The following is a 25,064-nucleotide window of genomic DNA, read 5'->3' on the forward strand; positions in this document are numbered from 1 at the left end:
TTTGCTTATATATTGGCAGCTTTTCCTGTGTCATTCATTGCTGCATCCGCAGCAGTTTGAAGGCACTGTGAAGTCTTCTCTGCCATCTAGATTTGCTGTTTGTCAAGCTTAACTCTTACTCTTTTTTTCATCTAGATCTATCTCACTTTTAAAATTTCATGTCATTTCATTATTTTCCTAGATCTTTAAAATCTAATACCATTTTTAATGGTGGTGTAATATTTTACTGGGTAGGTACATCAGTATGTACTCACTTTTCTCTTAAACATTGAAAGTGTTCCCAGTTTTTCTTAGTCTAATAATGTTGTTTTTATGTATTTAATACATAAATCTTTGTACATAGTCAATGATTTTCTTAGGAAGATTGATAAAAGAGAATTATTATGTCAAAGGCAATGAAATTTTAAAAGGCCTCTTTTTGCATTACCAAGTTGCTTTCCAAAAATGGGTACATATATAAATTTCCTCTCCCAATAGTGACATATAAAAACACTTAGTCAGCAGTCTATCATTATTTACAAAAAATCTTTGTTAAATGAAAAGCAAAAATTAAACCTCGTGTTTTAAGTTCCAGTTTCACACAAGAGGCTTAATACTTCTTTCTTGTTAGGTAGCTGTGTGGATGCCACGTGGGGGCATAAATAGTAATGATTCAACAGAATTCTTTGTATATCATGGGCACTGATTCTTTATATCCTGTTTTTTTTTTTAACATTTCATGAATTTTTCATATCAATAAATTTTTCTTAATGATTCAACTTATAGAACTTTGAATTTAAATATACTAACTAATAAGTAAAATGTTTAAATATCTATTGAATTTAAATGTGGGGCTTCCCAGGTCACATTAGTGGTAAAGAACCTGCCTGCCAATGCAGGGGATGCAGGAGATGCTGGCTGGATCCCTGGGTCAGGAAGATCGCCTGAAGGAGGAAATGGCAACCTACTCCAGTATTCTTGCCTGGAGAATCCCATGAACAGAGGAACCTGGTGGGTTACAGTCCATGGGGCCGCAAAGAATCGGACATGATTAAAGTGACTTAACAGCAGCAGCACATTTAAATGTAACCATTTAAATTTTTTTTCTGTTTATTGCTTTTATATCATAGCTGTTTCTATATCCTAGATCATTTAAATCTCACTCATGTTTTGTTTGTTTTTCCCTGATTTTTTTCCATTGAACATTTGCCTTATCTGGAATGGATTTCTTTGAGTGTGATCCATCCAAAGTATCCATCTGTCCTTGATTTCCCCCCAATATCCCATCATTTCTTGAACAGAAATTACCTTTAGCTTATGATATTTACTTAGCTTATAACATTTACTACAGTTATCTTATTTTATATTAAGCTTCTATGTCATGTACTAGGTTTTATTTCAAGGTAATCTATTCTGTTTCACTTATCTCCTCTGTTGATATATCAACCCATTAATATACAATTTTTATTATTTAAAGTTTTAATGCTTTTTTAATTGAGAGGAAAAGGAGGCCTTAATTGAGAGAAAAAGTATTCTTTTTCTCTAAATAAATCAACATGAGTATAACATATTTGTATAAAGACAGTTTCTACTCTTAGCTTTCCATGCATAGGAAGAGAATCCATGCAGTACTTTGAAATTTAAAACTCATGGTTTTTCCAAGTTATTTTGGTAATATTATCTCGTAATATAACTGGCACCATATAAAGATACATTCTGCATATATGCATAGAGAAGGAAATGGCAACCCACTCCAGTATTCTTGCCTGGAACATCCCATGGAGAGAGGAGCCTGGTGGCTGACAGTCCATAGGGTTGCAAAGAGTTGAACACAGCTGAGTGACTAAGCATGCACACATTGCATATATGACTAAATTCTAGATAGTCTAGAAATTTCTTTTGCTGTGTCCTGTGGTTAATTGTTGACTTATTCTTCTTCTTCTATTAGATTTTTTAAATGCTGACTAATTATAACAACCTACAAGTTATCATCCAATAATGTTAGTCTTAATCTTTTCCCCTTTAGCCGTTCCTTAACACCTAATCTCTACTGATAAAGCACCTTTGGTAATGATTGTCTCTGTTCCAGAATATTTTTAAACAAAATGCCAAATGCCAGAATATCAATGGACTTTTCAGTGGAAACATGCAAAAATTATTTCTTTATGATGCGTGTAGTTGTTGAATCAACCGTGTAGGGATTAAACATGAAAGAATGTAATTATTATGTATGTATCCAACTAGTTCAGTTTATGCTCCTGAGAAATAATCTTTTGCCACACAGAGTATAAACATGGCAGTACACACAATTCCTAAGCAACATATATTAGAAATAATAAGTTTTTCCCTCGACATTTTTCTTATCATTGAACCAAACATCTGTGGAAAAATACTTGAATCATGTTTTTAATGCATCTCTTAGACACTTGCTACTTTTCTTACAAAATGAGAATGCAGTATTGAATTATGTCATTTCTAGCATTTATTTTCTCGTGGTGGTTCCAACTCATTTGGTACAGTTCCACATGTATGCATAGAAATCAACTCAAGACACAATCGTGTTGCTCTGTCAATCCAGTAGTCAAGCAGGAAGCTCAGTGCTTTGACCGGGAGTGAGTCAGCCGCTGTCACGTATTTAGAAGTGAGCCTTCCTTGTGCCTTTTCCCTCCCTCGGTGATATCTTTTCAGCCTGTGGTCCCTTTCCGTCGGCTGCTGCCTCTAGATTGCGAGGCCTGATCCCTTCCATGGTTTGGACACCGTGTTTGTTTGCACTGCTATTTCCCTGCCGATGGTTGCCAGTGCTATGCTGTGTTCGTGTTTTATGGGGAAACGTTCATGTGTGGCTGCTGTGTTTGATATTAAATCTGAGATGAACTTCAGGAAACCTCCTGCTTTTTATTAAAAATGATTTTGGCTAGGGGCTGTGTTATCCTGTTCATAAATCAGGTGTTCGCAGAGATTTAATAATTTAGAATTCACATGAGGTTTGGGTGGAATAAACATTCCTTTTTTTGGTTAAAGCTGCCTCTTAACATTTTTTTTTCCTTTTTCCTCTTCGTTGCTTCCATTTATTTATTTTTTTAAAGTCTTCTTTTGGGAGGTTAGTACAGATTTATCTCATAGCTATGAAAATAATATAAAAGGAAGAATCAAAACGACAGCTTAGTTTGCTTGAAGTAATTTAAATTTGCTAAGTTTTTTGAGTCTTTCCATCACTATTATAAACACACTTCTAAGTGTTTTAATCCCATTATACATCCGAAGTATTTATCTTCTCTTCTTGTTTTAATGAACTATTTCTTTCAGAATATATCCAAAAATAAAAGGTTGATGAAAGCAAATAAATAAATGAGAGGCCAACTAGTCCAGGAACTCTTTCCATATGTGATTACAAAGTTCATAAAAAGCAGAACTATTCTTGAGAGTGACGGAGTCCTGACAACTCCTCATGAAAATATTTGCACTAGAGTTTTAGAGCAAATTTGAGGACACTTTATGTGGTCAGTTGAATGTCCTTAATTTCTCTGCAGAATCTGGTAAGTGTGAATATACAAGGATATTTGCAAAGACTGCTGGAGTTAAAAATGTTTTGTTTTGTTTTCCTCACATTGAAAATAATAGGGAATGAGGAGTACAGAGGTTGTGGGGCATACTCTGAAATGGAGAGCAGACTTCTCTAAGGGGAGATTTTGATCTGAGCCTGACTGACTGAGGCATCATGTGAAGAATGGGAGGTGGGGAGCTCCATGTCTTATCCTGTTCAAATTTTGGATTCCATAAGAGAATGATTTTTTTATTGTAGTTTATATCTTTATCACTTTACTTATAACAATGTCTAGCATAAATAAGATATTTGACAAACAGTGGTGAAATGAATCAACTTTTTTATAAACAACTCTGATAGATCAAATGACAATATCCTCAATAATGTTATTACAAATGTCTAATTTTAAAAAATATATTTGCAATAACATTTTGATGAAAGCTAAAGGCATAAAATATAAATATCTTTGATGATATGGTCCATTTAATGTGGCATCCAGAGGTCTGACCTGATTTATAGAAACTGTCTTAGAATTTGGAGAAGAGACAGACCACTTAGCCTTTAAATGCTCTTCTGTAATGGTCAGCGAGGCTGATACAATGTAGGTAGTTGTAATGTTTTGGTATTCCTGATTGAGGATAGAATCATAATCTCAAGACCCAGAAGAAGAGTTTGAAAGTCAGTATCCTATTTTTTTCTTTTAATGACAGAGCAAGGCAAAAGCAGGCATTTCCTTAGGATGCTCTGATACATGAGCAAAGGCTCAGCTGAGTTTTCAAAGGATTCTGTTGAACAGTCTTTACAAATCAGCTTTATTTGCTAAAGTGATCAAATAATGATCTTCCAAGTGAAACGGACACGGCATTTCATTAATTCAGCACCCTCTTTAAGGAGGAAGTTTAAGCCTGGAGAAGTCCAGTGATCTTCTAGGTCCCTGCGGATGCCTGGAACATGACTTGAACCAGCCTTCAGATTGGAGCCTAGAGAATTTTTCATAATTCTATGAAATCAAGTTAAAACAAACATCAAAGGCAAAACTTCAGAGAAAAGGTTTTGCATAAAGAAAGCTTATACTTGCGATGGTATATGTACATTTTTTTCTTTTCTTGGTTATAGGAATTCGAGGATGGGTCAAAGGGAGGCTATGTAAGAGAAGGGAAATTACAGGGTGGGTGAATGAGGGAAGCACTTCTCTTTCTGAAGCAGGTGGCCCCTCAACCACTGCATGTTGTGTTGGACTTTATCCCTAAGGAGAGAGCTTCCCTGTGAATCCTTGCAATCTAAGAAAAGGCATTAGCAAACACAAGATAAAGCACAAAAGCTTATTTTTCAAAAGGTTTAACTTTTGAGCTGAAAGATAAAAGACAACGATATCCATTTCTGCTGGGAATACAAATCTTGGTAAACGAACAGCCCAAGGAGAGCAGAGAGGCGCATGCAGGAAGTTCTGCCATTCTGGGGGCCTTTATGACCTTTGCAGGAAGCTGTCAACTGTTCCACGCAGGAGTCTTCATCATCACTTTCTTGATAATGACATATTATCTCTCTTAACTGGCAAGGTGCTTAACCTATCAGCTCTTTTTCTTCTCATCTTCACCTTTCTCTGTGGCTCCATTAAGCCACTGTGTCATGTTCTCTGGGGCCTGGCCATGTGAATGTACCATTTTGATTAAAGTCAAGGCATAACTATTAGCTCCCCTATCAACTTAATACCTTTCCTGTTAAGAACTTTTCCCTTAGTTACCTATACATAGGATTGTGGCAGTGAAAAATTGTTTTAACTTTTAGGATCAAATATATCCATATGTGCAATCATTCATAGGTAGGCAATTTATGAAACCAATACATGTACCTTTAATAGGAAGCCAGTATTGAGTCCAAAAATTATCTAAAGACATGATTTGGCTTGTAGCGTCTGGAGGAATGGTGTTAAAACTATTCAAAAGCACTGGATCACTTAGTTGTGTATCAATACATAAAACAAGTAAAAGAGGACTGATCTGGTTGAAGTGAGTGATAATAGGTTCACCTACTTACCTATTAGTTAGTGTATCCATCCATGTATGTATGCTAAGTTGCTTTAGTAGTGCCTGACACTATGAGGGGAGAGGGCAATGGCACCCCACTCCAGTACTCTTGCCTGGAAAATCTCATGGATGGAGGAGCCTGGTAGGCCACAGTCCATGGTGTCTTAAAGAGTCAGACACGACTGAGCGACTTCACTTTCACTTTTCACTTGCATGGCTTGGAGAAGGAAATGGCACCCCACTCCAGTGTTCTTGCCTGGAGAATCCCAGGGATGGGGGAGCCTGGTGGGCTGCCGTCTATGGGGTCGCACAGAGTCGGACACAACTGAAGTGACTTAGCAGCAGCAGCAGCAGCAGACACTTTGAGATTCTATGGACTGTAGCCCGCCAGGCTCCTCTGTTCAGGGGATTCTCCAGGCAAGAATACTGGATGGGTTGCGGTGCCCTCCTCCAAGGGATCTTCCCAACCGTGGGGTCAAACCTGCATCTCTTATGTCTCTTGCACCATTAGCCGAATTCTTTACCACTAGTGCCACCTGGGAAGTCCAGTCCTACCAGTGACTGACTTCTATTTTGATTCCCAGAGCACCCAACTGGAAAGCCAGTTATCAAAGTAAAATGATTGCAAATAATTAGACTTGTCATTGTTGGTCACAAATGTTGAAGGCAGTTTTTGGTGGTAGAAGCAGTAGTTCATTTGTCATGGTTCAATGTCTCCATGTTTACCTGTTCCATTTCTTATCATGCAGCTGATCAGAAATGTGACTGGATTTGATTTATGAGTTTATAGTAGGAGAACTGTTATCAGTTCCTTCTGAGACTCATGTTAATGGCCTGAGGGAATTTTGACTCTTAATTCCCACTTACTGTGCCAAAGTGGGTATATTTATTTTACATCACCTAGTTCTTAGTGTAAGAGTATATTTATTAAACTTTGCATTATCTTATTATGTGTCCTTGGTCAAAAAAAGGCAATCATACTTTGATCTTTGTTGGATTGGTAGCAATTTTCAGAAGTGCAGGAGATATTATATTTCAAAAGAATGAACAATGGGGTCTATGTTTGCTCTGTTTCTGGGCAGTTGGAATAATAATAGAATTTTCACTATTCTAACTTATTCAAATGTTTTAATTTATTCTAGTCATGTGGGACATTATTTTAAAGACTTTATGTCATATACTAGTCTCTTACAGAGAAGGCAGTGGAACCCACTGCAGTACTCTTGCCTGGAAAATCCCATGGACGGAGGAGCCTGGTGGGCTGCAGTCCATGAGGTCACTAAGAGTCGGACACGACTGAGCGACTTCACTTTCACTTTTCACTTTCATGCATTGGAGAAGGAAATGGCAACCCACTCCACTGTTCTTGCCTGGAGAATCCCAGGGACGGCGGAGCCTGGTGGGCTACCGTCTATGGGGTCGCACAGAATCGGACACAACTGAAGCGACTTAGCAGCAGCAGTCTCTTACAAAACAAAAAATATAAGGTAAAAATTAATGAGGACCCATTTTGTCTCATATAAATTAATTCACTGAGATCTACAAAAAGCCTTGATAAAATGAAGTCCTTCATTCTCTTGTTAGGGTAATGTTAGCTGCTTTCACAAATGAGCCACAGATTTTTAGTAGCTTGAAACAATTGAAAGTTTAATTTTTAAATCATGTGACAGTCCACTGTTGGTGTCCCTGGCTGAGGGTGGATTTTATTCCACGTATTGATTCTGTGGCCCAGATTCCTCTTCCACATTGTGGTTTTGCCTCTGTATAGATCCTCTGCAACTAGGGAAGTAGGGGTGGGGAGTGGGGGTGGACAAGGCAACCTACTTCTTAACCCCCTTGACCTGCAATTGCCACATCAGTTGACATGGATGAATGAGCCACACTCCCACCTAGATACTGGAGAGTCTAGGAAATGTCTATCTAGGTAGCTGCTTCTCAGGAATAACTGATACTTTGGAAAGAAGGATACAGAATTGTGATGAGTAGTTCATTTTCTCAGCCATATGTATCTGAGGCCTTCCCTGATAGCTCAGTTGGTAAAGAATCTGCCTGCATTGCAGGAGATCCCAGTTTGATTGCTGGGTTGGGATGATCCACTGGAGAGGTGATAGGCTACGCACTCCAGTATTCTTGGGCTTCCCTTGTTGTTCAGCTGATAAAGAATCTGCCTGCAATGCAGGAGACCTGGGTTTGATCCCTGGGTTGGGAAGATCCCTTGGAGAAGGGAAAGGCTACCCACTCCAGTATTCTGGGCTGGAGTCAGACATGACTGAGCAACTCTTATTTTCACTTTATGCATCTGAATGGAACTTGGTTGTTTTGGAAAAAAAATGGTTTGCATCACCTTAGAGTACTTTACACAAAATCCCAAGGAAAATATAATGTTTTAAAAAGGATACTGTAAAAACAGTATAACAAAAATAAGAATTGAGCATTAGTGTGAAATGTAATTTATTGTTATTAAAATATTTTGTCTTCTGATTTATTTACTTGCTAACATTTTATCAAAAACCAATTTTGTTTCTATTTTTGTGCACTCAAACTTGCCTAGTAATATCTTTACATTCATCCATGATAAATATGGATCACTGTAATACATCTGGAAGACACACTCTAAATCTTGAGAAAATGAGAAAAAATGAGATGCAGACAATGCAAATTTTTTGTTCATATGAAATTCAAGCAAATGAAAATTTACTCTCAAGCTATTTACATTTTGCTGAATAATTTTATTTAGGCATGAATTTATTCTAATAGTGGGATAAAAAATCAAGTGGTTTTAGGGCTGAAAATGCTTATACTAATGCTTCTGATTGCTTATTACCCTATGTTTCTGAATTATAAGTTTCCATTTTAGTTCATTTTTCTGAGTGGTTTTGCTGCACTTTTCTCTCATTTCATGTATCTGTGTACATTTTTCCTTGAGCCTCCTTCAGTCTGCAATCTTTTAATCTGTTTCTGTTCATTTCTTACATCTCCCTACAGGTTTTTCTGTCTTCTTTTTGTTTATGGAATTCTTCAACTGTGGACAATGGAAAATGGTGAGATTTAGATTAGACATCAGTGGTATTGAAATTTACAACGTCTCAGTGAAGATACCCATAACTTTGCCAGAGTGCAGTAAGAAGCAGAGGGCAGGCATTTAATGCTTGAAGTCAGTGGGATCACTGTGTACCTTTATGTGACAATCTGCTTGTCACATCACTTGTGTTCAGCCTTGGCCCAGAAATTGTCATTAAGTTAGAATGTGAACCGTGGACCTCTAAGAATGTTTATAAATAGGTTTATTGAATGTTTTCTTCCTCTTGCTACATTTCCTCCTTTCAGTGACAACCCTCACCTTCTTCCCAACTACTTGCTGTGTCTGTTCAAGTGCAGTTCTCTTATAGTGTTGTTAACAGTCCAGTTCCCACTCGTGGTGTATAACTAGAGATATATGATAGCACTAAATGACAATGAGACAAAATCACTGAAAACATGTAAAGCAATTCATCAGATTCCAGTCATCTGTAATCTAACTGTTTCAAGTCTGGAAAACAATCCCAGAACTCTTCTTTGTAATACAGTCCCTGCTGGAAACATCAGAAATCACATAGCCAGATATTACATTTCCATTCTAGAGGGCATCTCTGGAGAGTTTGAGATGAGCAAGAATCAGGGAAATTATGTAAAAATGTAAGAAAGAAGAATCACATGAATGAGAAATATAGATTTCCTTTGATATATACTATTATTTATCTTTTGGTTTGTAACATATTTGGGGTGAGATAAAATTAACAGCAGTGGTAATAAAAATAAACTGAAAAATTCTTCAAAATTAAATTGGTGGATCAAAAAGGTAGTAAGACATGCTTGAGTCACTTCTGGGTCAGATCTAGAGAAAGGCTCTCAAGGTCTCCTCAGGATCCTTATAAAGAAAATGGAAACTATGTATGATTCTAAAATAAGTTCTCAGAAGCAAAAAAATATTTATAATATTAAACATTTTGTGTTGACATCAGTCATGGCTTTTTTTCACTTATATAGAAACAGTTTACTAAAAATTTTAAAATTCTGTGAAAAATCCTATTTTCCTTTTTATTTGTATCTCATATCAAGAAGTTTGCTGTTTTCATGCCCTTCTTTATTTATTTTTATTTTTTAAATTTTTAGTTGGAGGATAATTGCTTTACAATGCTCTGTTGGTATCTGCCATACAACAATGTGAATCAGCTCTAAGTATGCACATGTTCCTTCCCTCTTGAGTTTCCCTTCCACCCCCCAACGCCATCCCACCTTCTAGGTTGTTACGGAGCATCAACATCAGGTTGAGCTCTCTGTGTTATATAGCAACACTTAGCTTCCCACTAAGTGGAAAGTACTTAGCTGCTCAGTCCTGTCCAACTCTTTGTAACCCCATGGACTGCAGCCAGGCTCCTCTGTCCATGGGATTTTCCAGACATGAATCCTGAAGTGGGTTGCCATTCCCTTCTCCAGAGGATCTTCTCCTCCCAGGGATCAAATCTGTGTCTCCTGTGTTGCCTGCATTGCCGATTGATTCTTTACCCACCAAGCCATCGGGGAAGCCCCAACTTCCCACTAGTTAATCTATTTTGCTTATGCTAATGTTCTTGCCCTTCTTAATTTCTCTTTTTTCCCCTCTCTGATTCCTCCTGAATGCCAAATACTTGCATTAAAATATTAATGATTTTTAAATTAAAAAAAATGTGAAGAATCAAGTACTTCTCATAGAAGATTCCAGTATACACAAGAGTAGGTTTTAGCAGAACTGTCATCATGCCCAATTTCATTGCTCAAAGACAATTTTAGATGCCCAGGGACCGATGAGTTTCGTGGTCCCCAGTGGGTATATCCACAGATGAATGTATGAAACTTACTTTCATTTACATAAATTTCAGAAGATTTTATGCCAGTTATAAAACAGCTTTAGAAATATCCAGAAATTCAAGTGATTACAGAGTTACTCAAATGGTCTGAATATCAGAAATCTTTGTGACCTTCAGGTTCCTCAACTCTGAAGAATCAAGCTAGATTTGTTAATTCTGTTTTCAGGGCAGGAGTCTTTTTAGCCAATATGAAACTAGAAACAATGATCTAGCTTTTGATGCTCAATCATATAGATGCAAAGTGTATTAAAAATGCATCCCATGCTGCATCATTTATGATGATTAAGGTGCATAGTAAAATATACTTGGCTTAAAATATGTCACATGGTAACATCAGAGATATCAGCCTTCTGATCTTTGTGATATAAATAGAGTATATGTTTGTCAGCATGTGAGGATCCTAGGAACTTTGTCCCTAGAGTTCAGGTAGGCACAAGCATACATGTTATCCTGGATGAGATAAATTCCATGAATGTGGAACTTAGCATTGGAAGATCTAGGTTCAAGATCTAGCTCTCATGCTTACTACTTTTGTGACCTTGGCCTGTTGAGTCGTGTAACCTCTCTGAGCCGTGTTTGAAGATACTGGTATTGCCTCCTATTTCAGTGAGTTTTGGATTTTGTCATTTGTTCATATTCTATTTTATTTCACAAAGGATATGAAATGCCACGTGTGTATTTGGAGATAAAATGTATTTGCCAGCACTTTGTAGATTGTACAAATATAATCTACCTGCCATTCCTATTGGGATTATTTAAATTTGTGAGGAAATCTCTCTCTAGAATGAGAGTGCTTCTAAGCAGATGTTCCAGAGACCTCCATTTAATAATTTCTGATAAAATAAACATTTATCCATGTGTTACATAGACTGGTTACAGATGCCAATTTAAAATAAGCCTACAACAAAAGACTATCCAAGACCTTTTAATTGGAGACTATTTTCAATTAATAAAAATATCAGATTCTCACTTAATTCTTCCCATTAATACATAATTGAAAAGACTATATCCATCTCTCTGTCTATCTGTGTATATAGTTTGTTGTTATTTAGTTTCTAAGTCTTGTCTGACTCTTTGCAACCCCATGGACTGTAGCCCACCCGGCTCCTAGTCCATAGAAATCTCCAGGCAAGAATACTGGAGTGGGTTGCCATATCCTCCTCAGGGGATCTTCCTGATCCTGAGATCAAACCCCTGTCTCCTGCATTGGCAGGCAGATTCTTTACCACTGCCCTACCTGGGAAGCCAGGTATATATATAGATAGATATGACAAAAAAAGCTCTTAAGGATTAAGTCTCTTTTCCCAATACTATCTTGCTAATAATTAGTATCTTGCCAATCATTAAAAAAAATGCACAAACATTTGAAAGAGTAGAAGTCATAGGTGCAAATCATTTTTATTCAGCTTAAAGACAATGCTTTTGTTGCATTTACAATTGGTGCATACCTCACAGTAACACAGAGGCTTTGAAATATCAGTGGCCTACCAGTTCCCTTGATTCCTTTTATTATCGTATGCCATTTGCCTTAATCTTGGGTACTAACTGCGCTTATCTGCCCTCTGCATCTAAAGCCTCCAGAAAGATTGCCTCTGCATGGCCTAAGAGCTTTTATCAGCTCACCCAGTGCCTCTTAGGCTTTGCTGCTTGAAATCCAGGAGTTACGCACATGGTGCCAAGCCCTTCTGAACAAATGAACTGTTTTCCTCAGTAAATGATCGCTGTTTATGCCAAGGCAGCCACAACCTCCTCTCCTTCCCTTTGTGAAACTGAAATGGAACCTTAAGGACAGAAGCTAGTGGCTATCTGGCCTCATCCTCTCCAATTCCCATGGCTTAATGTTACCTCAAGAGGAATTACTGGGCTGATTGTGAATTGCTGCAAGCTTAGACCCTTTTCCTCTTTTATCCTATAGTTTAAATTCCTTTGATTTTTTTCCCCCTCTGGTATCTATATAGTGTATTTGGCTGATAGTAAAACTGTTAATAATCTATTTCAAATTATCTGATATGTATGCTTACTTTTCCTCCTTTTCCGTAAGAGTTGTCTAGGGAAGTTTATTCCGTGAGCTTTTGTTGTTTTTAAATTAAGAAGGAACCAGTATTTCCTAAATATTGAGGCTTTTGAAAACATTTCCTTGACATTATAGTTCACATAAGACAGAAAAACTGAAGTATAGCTCTTAAGAACTATAATGTTTAATAATTTATGAGAATCTTAGAATAAGTCTTTTCCCTTCCTTCATACTACATGAAACTGCATTTTCAGTGAATACATGAAGAATACAGCCATGATAAGAGCTTTCCAATGAACATTATACATATTCAATAGTTACGATTTCTCTGAAAATTGAGTTTGAAGACCCACATACATGAGAGAGAATATTCTTTAGTGGTTTTAAGTGCTTTGACTTCAAGGTAAGCTAGACCTGTGGCTGAATTCTGGGGTTTCACTTATCAGCTGTGTATCCTGAACAGTTCTTTAAACTAAGACTTCATTTACTCATATATAAAATGGTGATGATGCTCCTAAATCACAGAATTTTCCAAGGGTAAAATGAGACAAATATGTGAAGTAGGGGGTACATAGCAGAGTTGTTGCTGCTGATTTTGTTATTGGCAAGTTGAGGAAGGAAAAAAAGAAAGGGAAACTAACCTGGAAACTTCAGTCTTTTTTAAGGCCCCTTCTGCTGTAGTCAGTTTAGAAATCCCCCCTCAGAAAGACCGTAATCTCTGGGCAGGAAACGGGGAGGGTGCCTCAGGAGGCTAGGTTCTCTGCTGAGAGAGCCAGCATCCCATTTCAGACTCACTTCTCTCTGCTCTGTGGCAGCATCATGTGGTTGACAGTACTAGCTGTCCCGGACAGGTTAGGTGACTTCACTGCTCTGAACAATAAGTCACTTCACTTTTTATTAGCAGAGCCTTCGCATTTCTTAATCCTCTTGCGAGGAATCTCTAGAGAGTCTCTCCCTCTCTGCCTCCCTCCTCCGCAGAAAGAACTCAGAACCCCATTTGGGATGTTATAGAAGCTTAGGGATGCAAATTTAAAGGAATACAGTGAGTGGTTGAAAAGTCGCCCATTCACCTTCGTGCTCAGCTTCTTCTGCCTTTGCATTGATCTGCCACCTCTCTTTCGAAGAAACAGGCATCCTTCTGTGCTAAGTCGCTTGCGTTGTGTCCAACTCGTGGCGACCCCACGGACTGTAGCCTGGCAGACTCCTCTGTCCATGGGATTCTCCAGGCAAGATTACTGGAGGGAGTTGCCATGCCCTCCTCCAGGGGATCTTCCCCATCCTGGGATCAAACCCATATCTCCTGTTGGAAGGCAGGTTCTTTACCACTAGTGCCACCAGGGAAGCACCCAAACAGGATTCGCCTTTAATTTGCCCTGTGCCATTTACACCTCTGCTTTGTGTTGGCCCAGTGAGTTCCTTCCGTTACACTTAGCATTTATCAATCACCGTGAGCAATGAGTGTTATGGTGTGAGCAGCAAATTCCATAGGGCCCTCTTCATGCTGGGGAAGGGAAACATCTGCTCCTTTCCTGTTATGATGCCAGGATTTTAGAGGTCAGTGTGTTTCCCCATCAAGGCTTAAGGCTTTGGGGATCAGTGGAAGTGTCGGGCTCCAAGCACTGTAATGAATGGCAGTTGCTGACTGGCTGGGTTTGCCTGTTCTCTACAGGGGATAGAGAATTCAGCGTAATGAGCTGGGACTTCGTGTGCTCAATACACCCAGCTTGGGGAGTGAGGCAGGCTGTGCCTTTTTTTCATCCTATTTTCAGAACTGTATTTTCATCTTGGAAGAAATTATATGGTGGTCTTCATTAGTGGCATCCAGCAGGGTTAAGGCTCCATGAGGGCTGATAAGTTCTATGGCTAAAAAACCCTATCAGCCTTTGTGCAGGGAGCTGAAGGTTTAAGTTGCTTGAACCGGAAAGAGTCTGAAGAGGTGATTATGTTAAGCAAGTAATGTGTATCGGTAACATAGAATCAAATTATTAGGGTCAGTGACTTCGTGGCTTTCCAAGTGCATTAAATGAAGACATAGCATTGCATTTGTGCCGGATACTTCATGATGCTGCGTCGTGTCAGTGCTGTCCGGTCATATGTACTTCACAGCATGTCACCTCTAATTTCATGGGATTATCTGTGCTATGGCTTTAATAGATACTCATGATCTTGAGCTTCCTTTGAACTCACAGCAGGGCAGTGCAAAGCCATTATTGGAAGCACTTTTAGGCTTTTTGTGTTATGTACAAAATTATTATTGCCATCATTTAGGAGGTAGATATATCCTGTTCCTGTGCTTCCAATACTGTACACTTATTTGATGGCAAGGAGAATTACTGAAGGGGAAAACACTGAATGCAAAAGACCTTTTTGGAAACTAGTTTTAGAAAGGTTGTCAAGCCAAGTGAATTAGTATTTGAAAGGCATTTGAAAGGCCATTGGATCTCAAAGTGTGGTACCCTGGCCAGCAGCATCAGAATCACCCAGGGAGGTGTTACAAATGCAAATCCTCCTGAATCAGAAATTCTTGAGGTGGGCTCAGCAATCTGTGTTTCAACAAACCTTCCAGGTGATGCATGCTCAAGTGTGCGAAACACTGCTCTAAGATTTGTGGAGTAAAAGAATGGGACAGACCCATATGTTCTGGGCAGAGCAGTAGATAAGACAAATGTAGTATCTCCCCTCGTGGACCTTATTAAATTACAAAGGTTCACCCAGATGAAATGTTTATACATACCCAACAGAGCCTGTAGTTATCCATACCATTTTAGTTTTTGCTTTGAATGAGCCTGCTATTTTCTTTGGTCTCAGAGAAATGACTAACAAAAGATGACTAATAAGCAATTCCTTTGTGCATTTCAGAACCATCCCCCTTGCAATATGTGTATCCATGGCCATTGTCACTGTTGGCTATGTGCTAACAAACGTGGCCTATTTCACAACCATTAGTGCCGAGGAACTGATGCTTTCAAATGCAGTGGCAGTGGTAAGTCTAAGTTGGGTTAATGCCAGTTTGAATTTAGGCTAATGAATTGATGCAGTTTTATAAGAGTTCACTCCAGTGGAAAGTGTTTTGGTAATTTAGTAATTTTTTTCAACTGAATGATAATATTTTAAAAATTTAGGACATATCTTAGCATATTCCATTTAACTAAGCTACAGCTATAGCTACAGCTGTAGCCACTGATACAACTACAATCCTATAGGATTTCTGTATAATTAATTTCATGTAAAATGTGTCCACATATACCAGCCTGAAAACACGTTTCCACACATACACATTGAATAGAAGGCATTATTCTTCCAATGTGTCTTTAAGGACAGGTGGGCAGTTACTGAGTTTAAATGAATTCATTTTGGGGATATGCAAATTGCAATGTATTCTGTACTCTTTCCTGTTTAGACACTTTTCAAATGCTAACTTAAAATCTTTTTCCCAAAGTATCACTTTAGAATTTCCAAGCAGACCATATGCATTCATTTTTTTTCCCTAGTATATATATCCTTTTGAATACTAGCTCCTAGGATATTATTAATTTGGGGAAATAGAGTTATTCAAAGTTAAACAGATGTCATCTTTATTGTACTTCTCAGAATATCACAGAAGCTAATGTGTATTTTAACTTCCTAAGAAGTGGATACTTATAATTTCACAGCATTTTCCAAAATTTATTTGACTTCAAGACCATCTTTTGCTTCCAGAGGTCATGTTATGGGACTGCTCTTCTGTGACACAGACTTTTTGGTATAAAAACTTAGCTAGTAAGAGAGCACTCATTCATGACCTTGTAACAATGAAGGGTGGGAAAAAAAGAACTTTCCACCACTAGATGTCAGTTCCTTTTAAAATAGTCACTATTACCTCATAATAATCATCCACAGGGAACATCCACAGGGAACAAATTATCCCATTTCTTGTGAACCTATGTACGAGTTCACTGTATTAAAGAAGACTTTGCCCACTGCTGTAACTTCTACCAGACAACCAAATGCACGGAGCTTCCTGATGTCAGGTCGTCATCTCATCTTACTAGACAAAGGGCAGCACTTAGTCTCTGAGCGTAATGTGGTACATTAATTACATAGCGCCAGCTGCTCAAGGACAAGTAAAGAATCCCACATATTTTTTTTTTTTTGAAAAATATATCCTTCATGAAAATGTGCGGTCTTGCACGTGCCATAGAATAAAAGGAAATGTCATAAACTTGGTTTCTCTTTTATATTTTCTGTGACTTGATGTCCTCAGACTTATAGTGGTATTCTAACCTTTTAATAAGAAACTTCAGAAGGAACTTGCAGATACCTGAAAGGGTGGGATTGACTTGAGAAACAGAGATGGCAGCTGATGTGATTTTTCTGGGGCAAAAGATTTTCAGAACTATTCTTATCCATGATACACATATTAAGTCATCACTTATTTTTCATCACACTTCTAAGTCATAACACTAGGATTTGTATATGAAATAAGTATCTGCAACACTTCTCAGTCTACCTTTGTACTTCACTATAAACATGTGGCTTTCCAGACTAGAGAGAAGGTATCATACAGAAGGATTTCTGTCTCCAAAAGGAGAAATTCCGAACTGAGATTTTTTTTACTTACCAGAGTCAAAGACAATATATATCATAGTTGATAGATTTGATAAATGGGTCACTGCTTTTTGAAGGTAGAGGAAAGGTGCTTGTTTAGACGGTCGTCCATAGTTTCATAGCAAGCAAGGCTACCTCCCTTTGATTATTATTCTAAGAGGTTAGTCTGACCCTAACCCAAAAGAAGGATTGTAAAACACACACGTATCACCAGGTGAACAGAGAGTCATGGAGCAAGTTTGGCCTAAACTGTTTCATTTTATTCTACTTTCTGGCAAAGCATTAATTTGCTCCCTTCTGCCTTTCACTAGACCTTTTCTGAGCGGCTCCTGGGAAATTTCTCATTAGCGGTTCCGATCTTTGTTGCCCTATCCTGCTTTGGCTCCATGAATGGCGGTGTGTTTGCTGTCTCCAGGTGAGTGAGTTCAAGCATTTCTAGAAAGGCATTTCTGTTTTTGAGATGGGATGTAATAAGAATAAGTTTAAGAAGAAAAGAAATCATGCCTCCAAACCTGTTGTTTTTAAAGGGACAGGCGAGATTGAAATCTCCCTCAGCTCCTCCTGCTCTGTCCATTAGAGGGCACTGCTTGTCTGCTCATAGCCTACTCTGAAGCCAGGCATCAAGGGTTTTTTTTTGTTTTTGTTTTTGTTTGATGTATGTCTATAACAGCATTTTATTTCTGGTAATAAAATCTTTGATTTCTCTAAAGAAAAGTTGTCAAGAAAAAAAAGTAAAGTAATAGGTACAAGAAATCATCATCCCACCATCTGCATCCCTCTTGTTTTGTCTACAAATCCATTTTGATTTAATGTGATGAAAACCCAGTCAGATAAATATGAATGTTTTGTGTGTGTGTGTGTATGTTGTGTTGGATTGACAGCACACAGGTAATAATAGGAATCTAGAACTAAATTCCCCACCAGCTATGTATATGGGGGCAGAGCTGTATTGAGTCAGATGTTGTTATTGTTTCTCCTCAAGGAATCATATTTTGGCAGATATTTATAAAATTCAAAATTTAATTTCTCATAACATACTCTACTTTAAAAAGTAAAACCTATGTAATCACCATTTGGTGCAAAGATGGTGCAAGTTTTCTCTTAGCTTTCTGGATTTTCCCCCTTGGAAATGATCAATTATACATTTTTCTCCCATCAGGTTATTCTATGTTGCATCCCGGGAGGGTCACCTTCCAGAAATCCTCTCTATGATTCACATCCGAAAGCACACTCCTCTGCCAGCTGTCATTGTTTTGGTAATGCGTATTAACATGTGTATCTAGATATAGCCTCTAGGACAGGTTAGTAAGGAGGATTTCTTTCTGTTCTCATTCACTTCTAAATTGGCCCTCTTTGTTCATGGTGGAGTTAGAGAGGCAGGATGTCTTCTATTGCTTCTCTTTATCCAGCATGCTGTGCTATGGTTAGTTGCTCAGTTGTGTCCAACTCTTTGCAACCCCATGGGCTGTGGCCCTCCAGGCTCCTCTGTTCATGGGGATTCTCCAGGCAAGAATACAGGAGTGGGTTCCATGCCCTTCTCCAGGGGATCTTCCCAACCCAGGTCTCCCACATTGTAGGCAGATTCTTTACCATCTGAGCCACAAGGGAAGCCCAAGAATACTGGAGTGGGCAGCCTATCCCTTCTCCAGGGGAGCTTCCCAACCCAGGAATGGAACTGGCGTCTCCTGTATTGCAGGCAGCTTCTTTATCAGTGCTGATGCATATTTGGTGCTTTGGAGCAATAACCAAGTCACTTCTCTTTCACCTTTGTAAAAATTTGTGAAATGGAAGGGAAACGATTACCTGGGCTTTTGTCAATGACTTAGAGCCTTCACAGAAAATGCTATAGAGTAAAAAGTCCCAATTCTACTTATTGAAAGTGGAGCTAAAAGCTATAGTCCCCAAATATCCAGATGTCTCATCAGAGACCCCATATGATGAGATGCATACACATTTATAGAAAAAGTCAATGAAATCCCAGACACTGCAGTGATTCTGTGCTTAAAAGTGAGACTTTTGAGGGCAGCCTAAAGGAGAAGAATAAAAGCACCACTATTTAAACTTGAGCTGTAGGATTCTTTATGCAGAGGAAAGTATTGCAAAATGTGGGCTACAGAAGACTGTGTAAGGTGTTCAAGTCCTCAAATCCTCATGGGCAATGTTATATTCCTTTTTATTTACTATTTTGTAACGATTTTCTCCCATGGAATCATGCATTGAAACATCTTTCATTTTTCCCATGAATTTCATTTGTTTCAGAATGTCTCCTTGAAATTTCTTTGTCAAGTATGTTTACTCTCTGTGTGGCATCTGGAAGTTTACCTCACTTTGGGAACAGAATGTATTTATTCGGGGAAGAGGGTTTTTTTCCCTTTAAGCTTCCGCTATCAGTCATGCTGTCCTTGGTATGTGCAGCTGGAGAGACTTGCTATGCTGATCTCTGCGCTTCATTCTTTTCTGTGGTCTTGAGGGTCACACCTGGCAGGCACATGGGGAAAGGAAGTGTGGGGGGAAGAAAGGTCATGTTTTGCATTCAGGAGACCACACAGTCACCTAGAAGTTCCTGTGTGTGCATAGCCAGGAGCTCACCAGCCACCATTCACAGAGCTTTCTGTAAATTTTTGTATTGGATGCACTTTTAATTTTTATTGTTAGTTATTAACCATCTCTGCCCTCTGGGTCTTTAAATTTTGAGTTATAGAGTGTCCTGTGTTTTACTTTTGGAAAACACATTCTCTTAATGAAAAACAACGAAAAATAACACATCCATGTATGTGTGTACGTAGGAGTAAAGAGTAAGATATAGCTAGGAGGGTAGTTGAGTATAGATTTTAATCATGATGCTAGTTTATCAGTAAAAATAGTCATTTGGAAAATGCAATACCATTGTGTAGTGATGTTATTGCTTGTTTTCATGCTTGTTCCCTCTTAACTCGCTGAGTGTGATTTTCTCTTCCTTCCCCCAGCACCCTTTGACAATGATAATGCTCTTCTCTGGAGACCTCTACAGTCTTCTGAATTTCCTCAGTTTTGCCAGGTGGCTTTTTATTGGGCTGGCAGTTGCTGGGCTGATTTATCTTCGATACAAACGCCCAGATATGCATCGTCCTTTCAAGGTAACCGCAGCAATCTTCATGGGTTTACATAAATCTTCCTCCTAATATCTGGCCCTCTCTGTCATAACTTGATGATGAGGAGCTTGGGCAGAGGGCAGAATCCTCTAAAATAAAACATTTAACCCTTGCAGGTGATGCCTTCACATGGGATTTATTTTCATTTGGAAAAATAGTTGATTAGCTTGTTGGTGATGTACCGGGTTTTGTATGTTGCACTTTTGAAATGGGGTATTAATATTAAATGGTCGTTATGTTGATTTTTCATTAATGTGGCTAATGATGTGATACATTCAAAGTAAAGACTACTCTTTTATGCTGAATAGTTGTGGACAATCATGCTGAGAAAGAGTGAGGCAGATACATATGAAATCATCACTAATTAAAACTCTAAAAAGGAATTATTGTTATTTAATAACTAAATCCTGTCTGACTCCTTGTGACCCCATGGACTGTAGACTGCCAGGCTCCTCTGTCCATGGGATTTTCCAGGCAAGAATACTGGAGTGGGATGCCATTTCCTTCTCCAGAGGATCTTCCAAATCAGGGATCAAAACTGCTTCTCTTGCATCTCCTGTATTGGCAGGCCGATTATGTACCACTAACACTACTAGGGAAGTCTCTGAAAAGGATGCTGCTTTTTGAAAAAGGCATTTTGAGTATTCTTGAGTGTTATGACTTGTTGCATTGCCCCTTTTCCGCATGATGCACTCCAGAAGTAATAGAGATGTAAAATACGTAAGAAAGTGAAGATGTATGAATTCACCACTTAATAGAATGCCCATTTACCATAATGAAGCATTTCCTTTTGAGAAGGCTGACGAATATGCTTCTCATCTCCTTCAGCCTTGAATGTTCATGGATTGATTTGAACTCACTATATATTTGCTTTTAAGAAATAACACAGATAATGTTGTCCATCATGTTGTCAGAATTTGTTTCTAATTATATTCATTACCTAATGCTGGCGACATCTTTATTAGTGGTTGAAAAGGAGTTGGCCTATTTTATCCCTGTCAGTTCGTATTGTGAATTTCCAGCAGAAAATCAATATGCACTGAAAGGCTTTAACATGTAACAAGCAGCCTGTGCTCTTGGCTCTACATTAAAGTGGATTCTAATCATAATTATCAAAGAAGCAATCTTTTACAATCAGAAACATAAATCATAATGGTACTTAACTTGTAAAAGAATTCGAACAGAACATCTCTAATGAAACACACTTATTTATCCTTAGATTCGGTTCTACCCAAAGATTTATTTTTAATGTAAAGGAGTGTTTTTAAATCAGTATCTGCTCTGTGCCCTCGTCAAGAGATTTTCGTAGAAAGGTAAGTAGGATGGTGCCCGTCACCTGGTTGCATGATCAAAGCGTGTCACCTGATCACGTGACTGACGCGCTCGACTTGACTCTGCCTCCCGTCTCTTCAGCCGCGTTTGCAGTGGTTTTCTTGTTTGTTGTTCCAGGTGCCGCTGTTCATCCCAGCTTTGTTTTCCTTCACGTGTCTCTTCATGGTCGCCCTTTCCCTTTATTCAGACCCATTTAGCACGGGGGTTGGCTTCATCATCACTCTGACTGGGGTTCCTGCCTACTATCTCTTTATTATATGGGACAAGAAACCCAACTGGTTCAGAAGAATGTCAGGTAAGACTTTTAAGCAGCTGTAGGACCTCTGAGAGACTGGGTTGTAGAAAGCCCATCTCTGTGTACATATATAATACACACCTTAAAGTTTGAAAATGCAACTTGGGAAACTGCTAGTTTGAATATATTACTGCATTCTAATGAGAACTTGAAGAAGAAAAGGCAGGAAGGATATTTAGGGTAAAGTCACTGAATCCTTTGAGGGTATTTAGTTTGATTTTCTGTAATCACTTCTTAGGAGAACCAATTTTTCTATAGAATTTTTATCAGCAGTACTATAAACAACCTAATGGTTCTACTGAATCCTTCCCTCACTTACCTAATTATTTCTATCCTGGGCTGAATGCAGTTTATTGATTCTGTATGATAACACACTACTTAATGAGTGGTGTGAGATTTGGTGGGGGGTCAGGTAGAGTCTGAAAAGGTCTCAAGTATCATGATTTATTTTATTTTAACACTACCCAACTGGTGAATCATGGAGAATCATAAGAATAGCAAGAATGATCAAGAAAAGAGCAGTTGACAATTATTGAGTGATTTCTATGTGTTAACATGTATATATGTATATTATATATATATAAAACCATATTTTAATCCTTATATCAACTTTCTGAGCTAGAAAAAAGTTGTCCTTATTTTATAGATTTTGGGTTATGGTATGGAAGAATCCATGTAACTTGTTCCAAATCATGAAGATACTAAGTAGAAGACCTAGAATTCCAACTTGGCAGATTTGTACTTTACAAAAGTCATCCTGATGAGAGGGACAGTGAGGATAGAATGGAGAGCATGAGGCTGAAGACATTCTCAAGAGTAGAGCTTAGTGGTTATCACAGTAATCCTGAAAGAACCGAGAAAATCTGAATACAGATGATGTTGGTGGGGTCCAAAGGAAATGAAAGATATTAAAGATGAAAAGTCAACAGAGCTTGGTGACCAGGTATGTTGCAGGAGGAGAAAATACAGTAAATCAGGAGATAGGAAGAGTACTTAGGAGCAGCCTCTGCCAAAAGCCATCAAAAGCCTAACCCTCTGTCCGGGGCTGGGAGATTCTCTCTCACATCATCATCTCTTTCATTCCTCCACAAGATCCATGTGTGAATTTGTTGATTTCTATACCCAGATGGGACAACCAGAATGCAGGGAGATGTAGCATTTTTTAAAAATTTGTTTCTTTTTGACTGAAGGATAACTGCTTTACAGTATTGTATTGCTTTCTGCCATACACCAGTAGGAATCAGTCATGTTGTACATTAGGGACACACATGTCCTCTTCCTCTTAACCTCCCTTCCACCTCCCATCTCTCCCCACCCCTCTAGGTTGTTATAGAATCCTAGTCTGAGTTCTCTGAATCACACGGCAAATTCTTTCTAGCTATCTATTTTACATATGATAGTGTATATGTTTCCATGTTATTAAGCTGGGATTTGAACCCATAGCTGCTGGACTTCAAATTCTTGCTCTTTTTTATATTGAGAGCCTGGGGGAAGAGAGAAAGAAGTAAAAAAATATATCCACAGGAGCAAATGTGTTCTTGCTGGTCAGTTTAGAAATCCTCTTTTGTTCTTCTCATTCATTTTAATTTATTTACTTTACCATCATTAATTTTTTAAAGCCTAGTGAAAAGTTCAGGGAGAGTTCTGGTAAAATTATTAATAAATAATGTCAGTGTTACTAAATATAAAAAAAACAAACAACAACTTTGGGTACATTTTGCGTCTCTACTGTGCTGTACAAACTCATTTAGAAGCTAGTCCTTTAACATAGACTTCAGCTACTACCTTTTATTAACTTGGTATTTGATATCTTTAGACCTCATACTACTATTTATACCTGCATTTTGTTTCCTAGCTAGCAACACTCTTCCCCAAAAAAGTGTTACTATAAAAGTTAGGTTCTTCAAGGCTAACACGGGAACACTGATTGCCTAGCAGTGTATTTAATCCTTGTTTCTTGTCAGATCACACTAGTTTTCTGTAGAATAGCTTTAGTAAAGTTTTCTCTGCTGTAGGCAGTAAATATAGAGCTTTTTCTGGAAAAAAAAAAAAAATCCAAGTCTTGTTGCACAATATTTGCCATTAGGATTGCTCTTTATTAATTTTCAGAGTAGATGGGTAGTCACCACTGGGAAGTCTTTGTCCATTTCAGAATAACTAGCTAAAGACAATTAAAATCCCTGAGCACCTGGAAAACCTTGAGAATTTTAGGAAGAGTAGGTTGCCTTAGAGTTGAACAATGAGAGAGATTACCATGAGAGAAGGCCTTCCTTTTACTTGCCCTATTGAATAAACATTTTGTCCTTCCTGTTTGTAGTTAGCCAACGCTAACAAAGCTTTCCTTCTGCTAACATGTGCGTATTTTCTTTCATTTCTTTGCTGGTGCATATTAACTACTGATTTTCCTGCTTGTTCCTTCTTTGATGTTTTTCCGTGCTTGTGTGATTTTGACTTTTCTGTTATTTTTCTGTCTTGAATAGCGTTTTGAACATCTCCAAGGACTCTAAATGTAGTGTTAGCCATTTGTGAAAGTAGCAGCAAGTAGTAGTCCCACAATGGTTATTTGGTTCTCAACAACGCCATTGAGTCTTACCAGGGAGCGTGGCAAATCTGCCTCTAAACTGCGATCATTGTAACCCTTTATCTTTATAGCTGCCTTGAAAGTGAGTCTGCAAAAAGCAACAGTCCTCTGTAATTTTGTTTGATTTTCCTCTTAGGCAGCATTCTTGTAGTAAAATAAAGAAAGTTCATAATATTTATTATGGCTGTAGCAAGTATTTTCCTAGCCTTTGGCCAAAACAAAACACGCACACAGACAACACTGAACCACTGTCTCATCTCCCAACTGTTTGTGTTTGGGGCGGGAGAAACTCAGTGTGAACTCAGAGGCCAGAGAGCGTCTGCTAGGTGGCCTGTGTGCAGATTTAACATCAGATTGTTCTGTTGGGGAACGTTCTTTAGCCTTGATACCATCACTTATTTTCACCCAAATATACATGAACAGATTAGCCCTGTGAAATGATAGTTTATCAAAACACATCTTACGGAGGGTGCTTCCGTTAAAAAAAAAAAGAGGTCGCTGGAACAGCATTCAGAAAACAGGGAGATAGACTGCTGAGTTCAGATTGCCGGGGAACTTCAGAACCAGAGGAGCTGAGTTTCAGAGATTTGATGAATTTCTGTGGCCACAGGATGCCAGTATTGAACCACCGTTTCCTTTGACTGCATTCCTGGGATGAGAAGAAAAAAACGTGCTCTTAAGGGAACAG

General features: G+C 38.3%; 1 protein-coding gene across 1 annotated transcript in view; it reads left to right on the top strand.

Annotated features, from left to right (window-relative positions):
• The window catches only part of SLC7A11 (solute carrier family 7 member 11), an 85,671-nt gene that overhangs the window by 44,405 nt on the left and 16,202 nt on the right, over positions 1-25,064 (top strand). The window contains exons 7-11 of the mRNA XM_020888205.2: positions 15,310-15,433; positions 17,349-17,452; positions 18,197-18,293; positions 20,004-20,153; positions 21,618-21,795. Coding sequence (XP_020743864.2) covers positions 15,310-15,433; positions 17,349-17,452; positions 18,197-18,293; positions 20,004-20,153; positions 21,618-21,795 — 653 coding nt within the window. The remainder of the gene's footprint in view (positions 1-15,309; positions 15,434-17,348; positions 17,453-18,196; positions 18,294-20,003; positions 20,154-21,617; positions 21,796-25,064) is intronic.

This window comes from Odocoileus virginianus, chromosome 12, assembly GCF_023699985.2.
Source record: "Odocoileus virginianus isolate 20LAN1187 ecotype Illinois chromosome 12, Ovbor_1.2, whole genome shotgun sequence".
Lineage (NCBI taxonomy): Eukaryota > Metazoa > Chordata > Mammalia > Artiodactyla > Cervidae > Odocoileus > Odocoileus virginianus.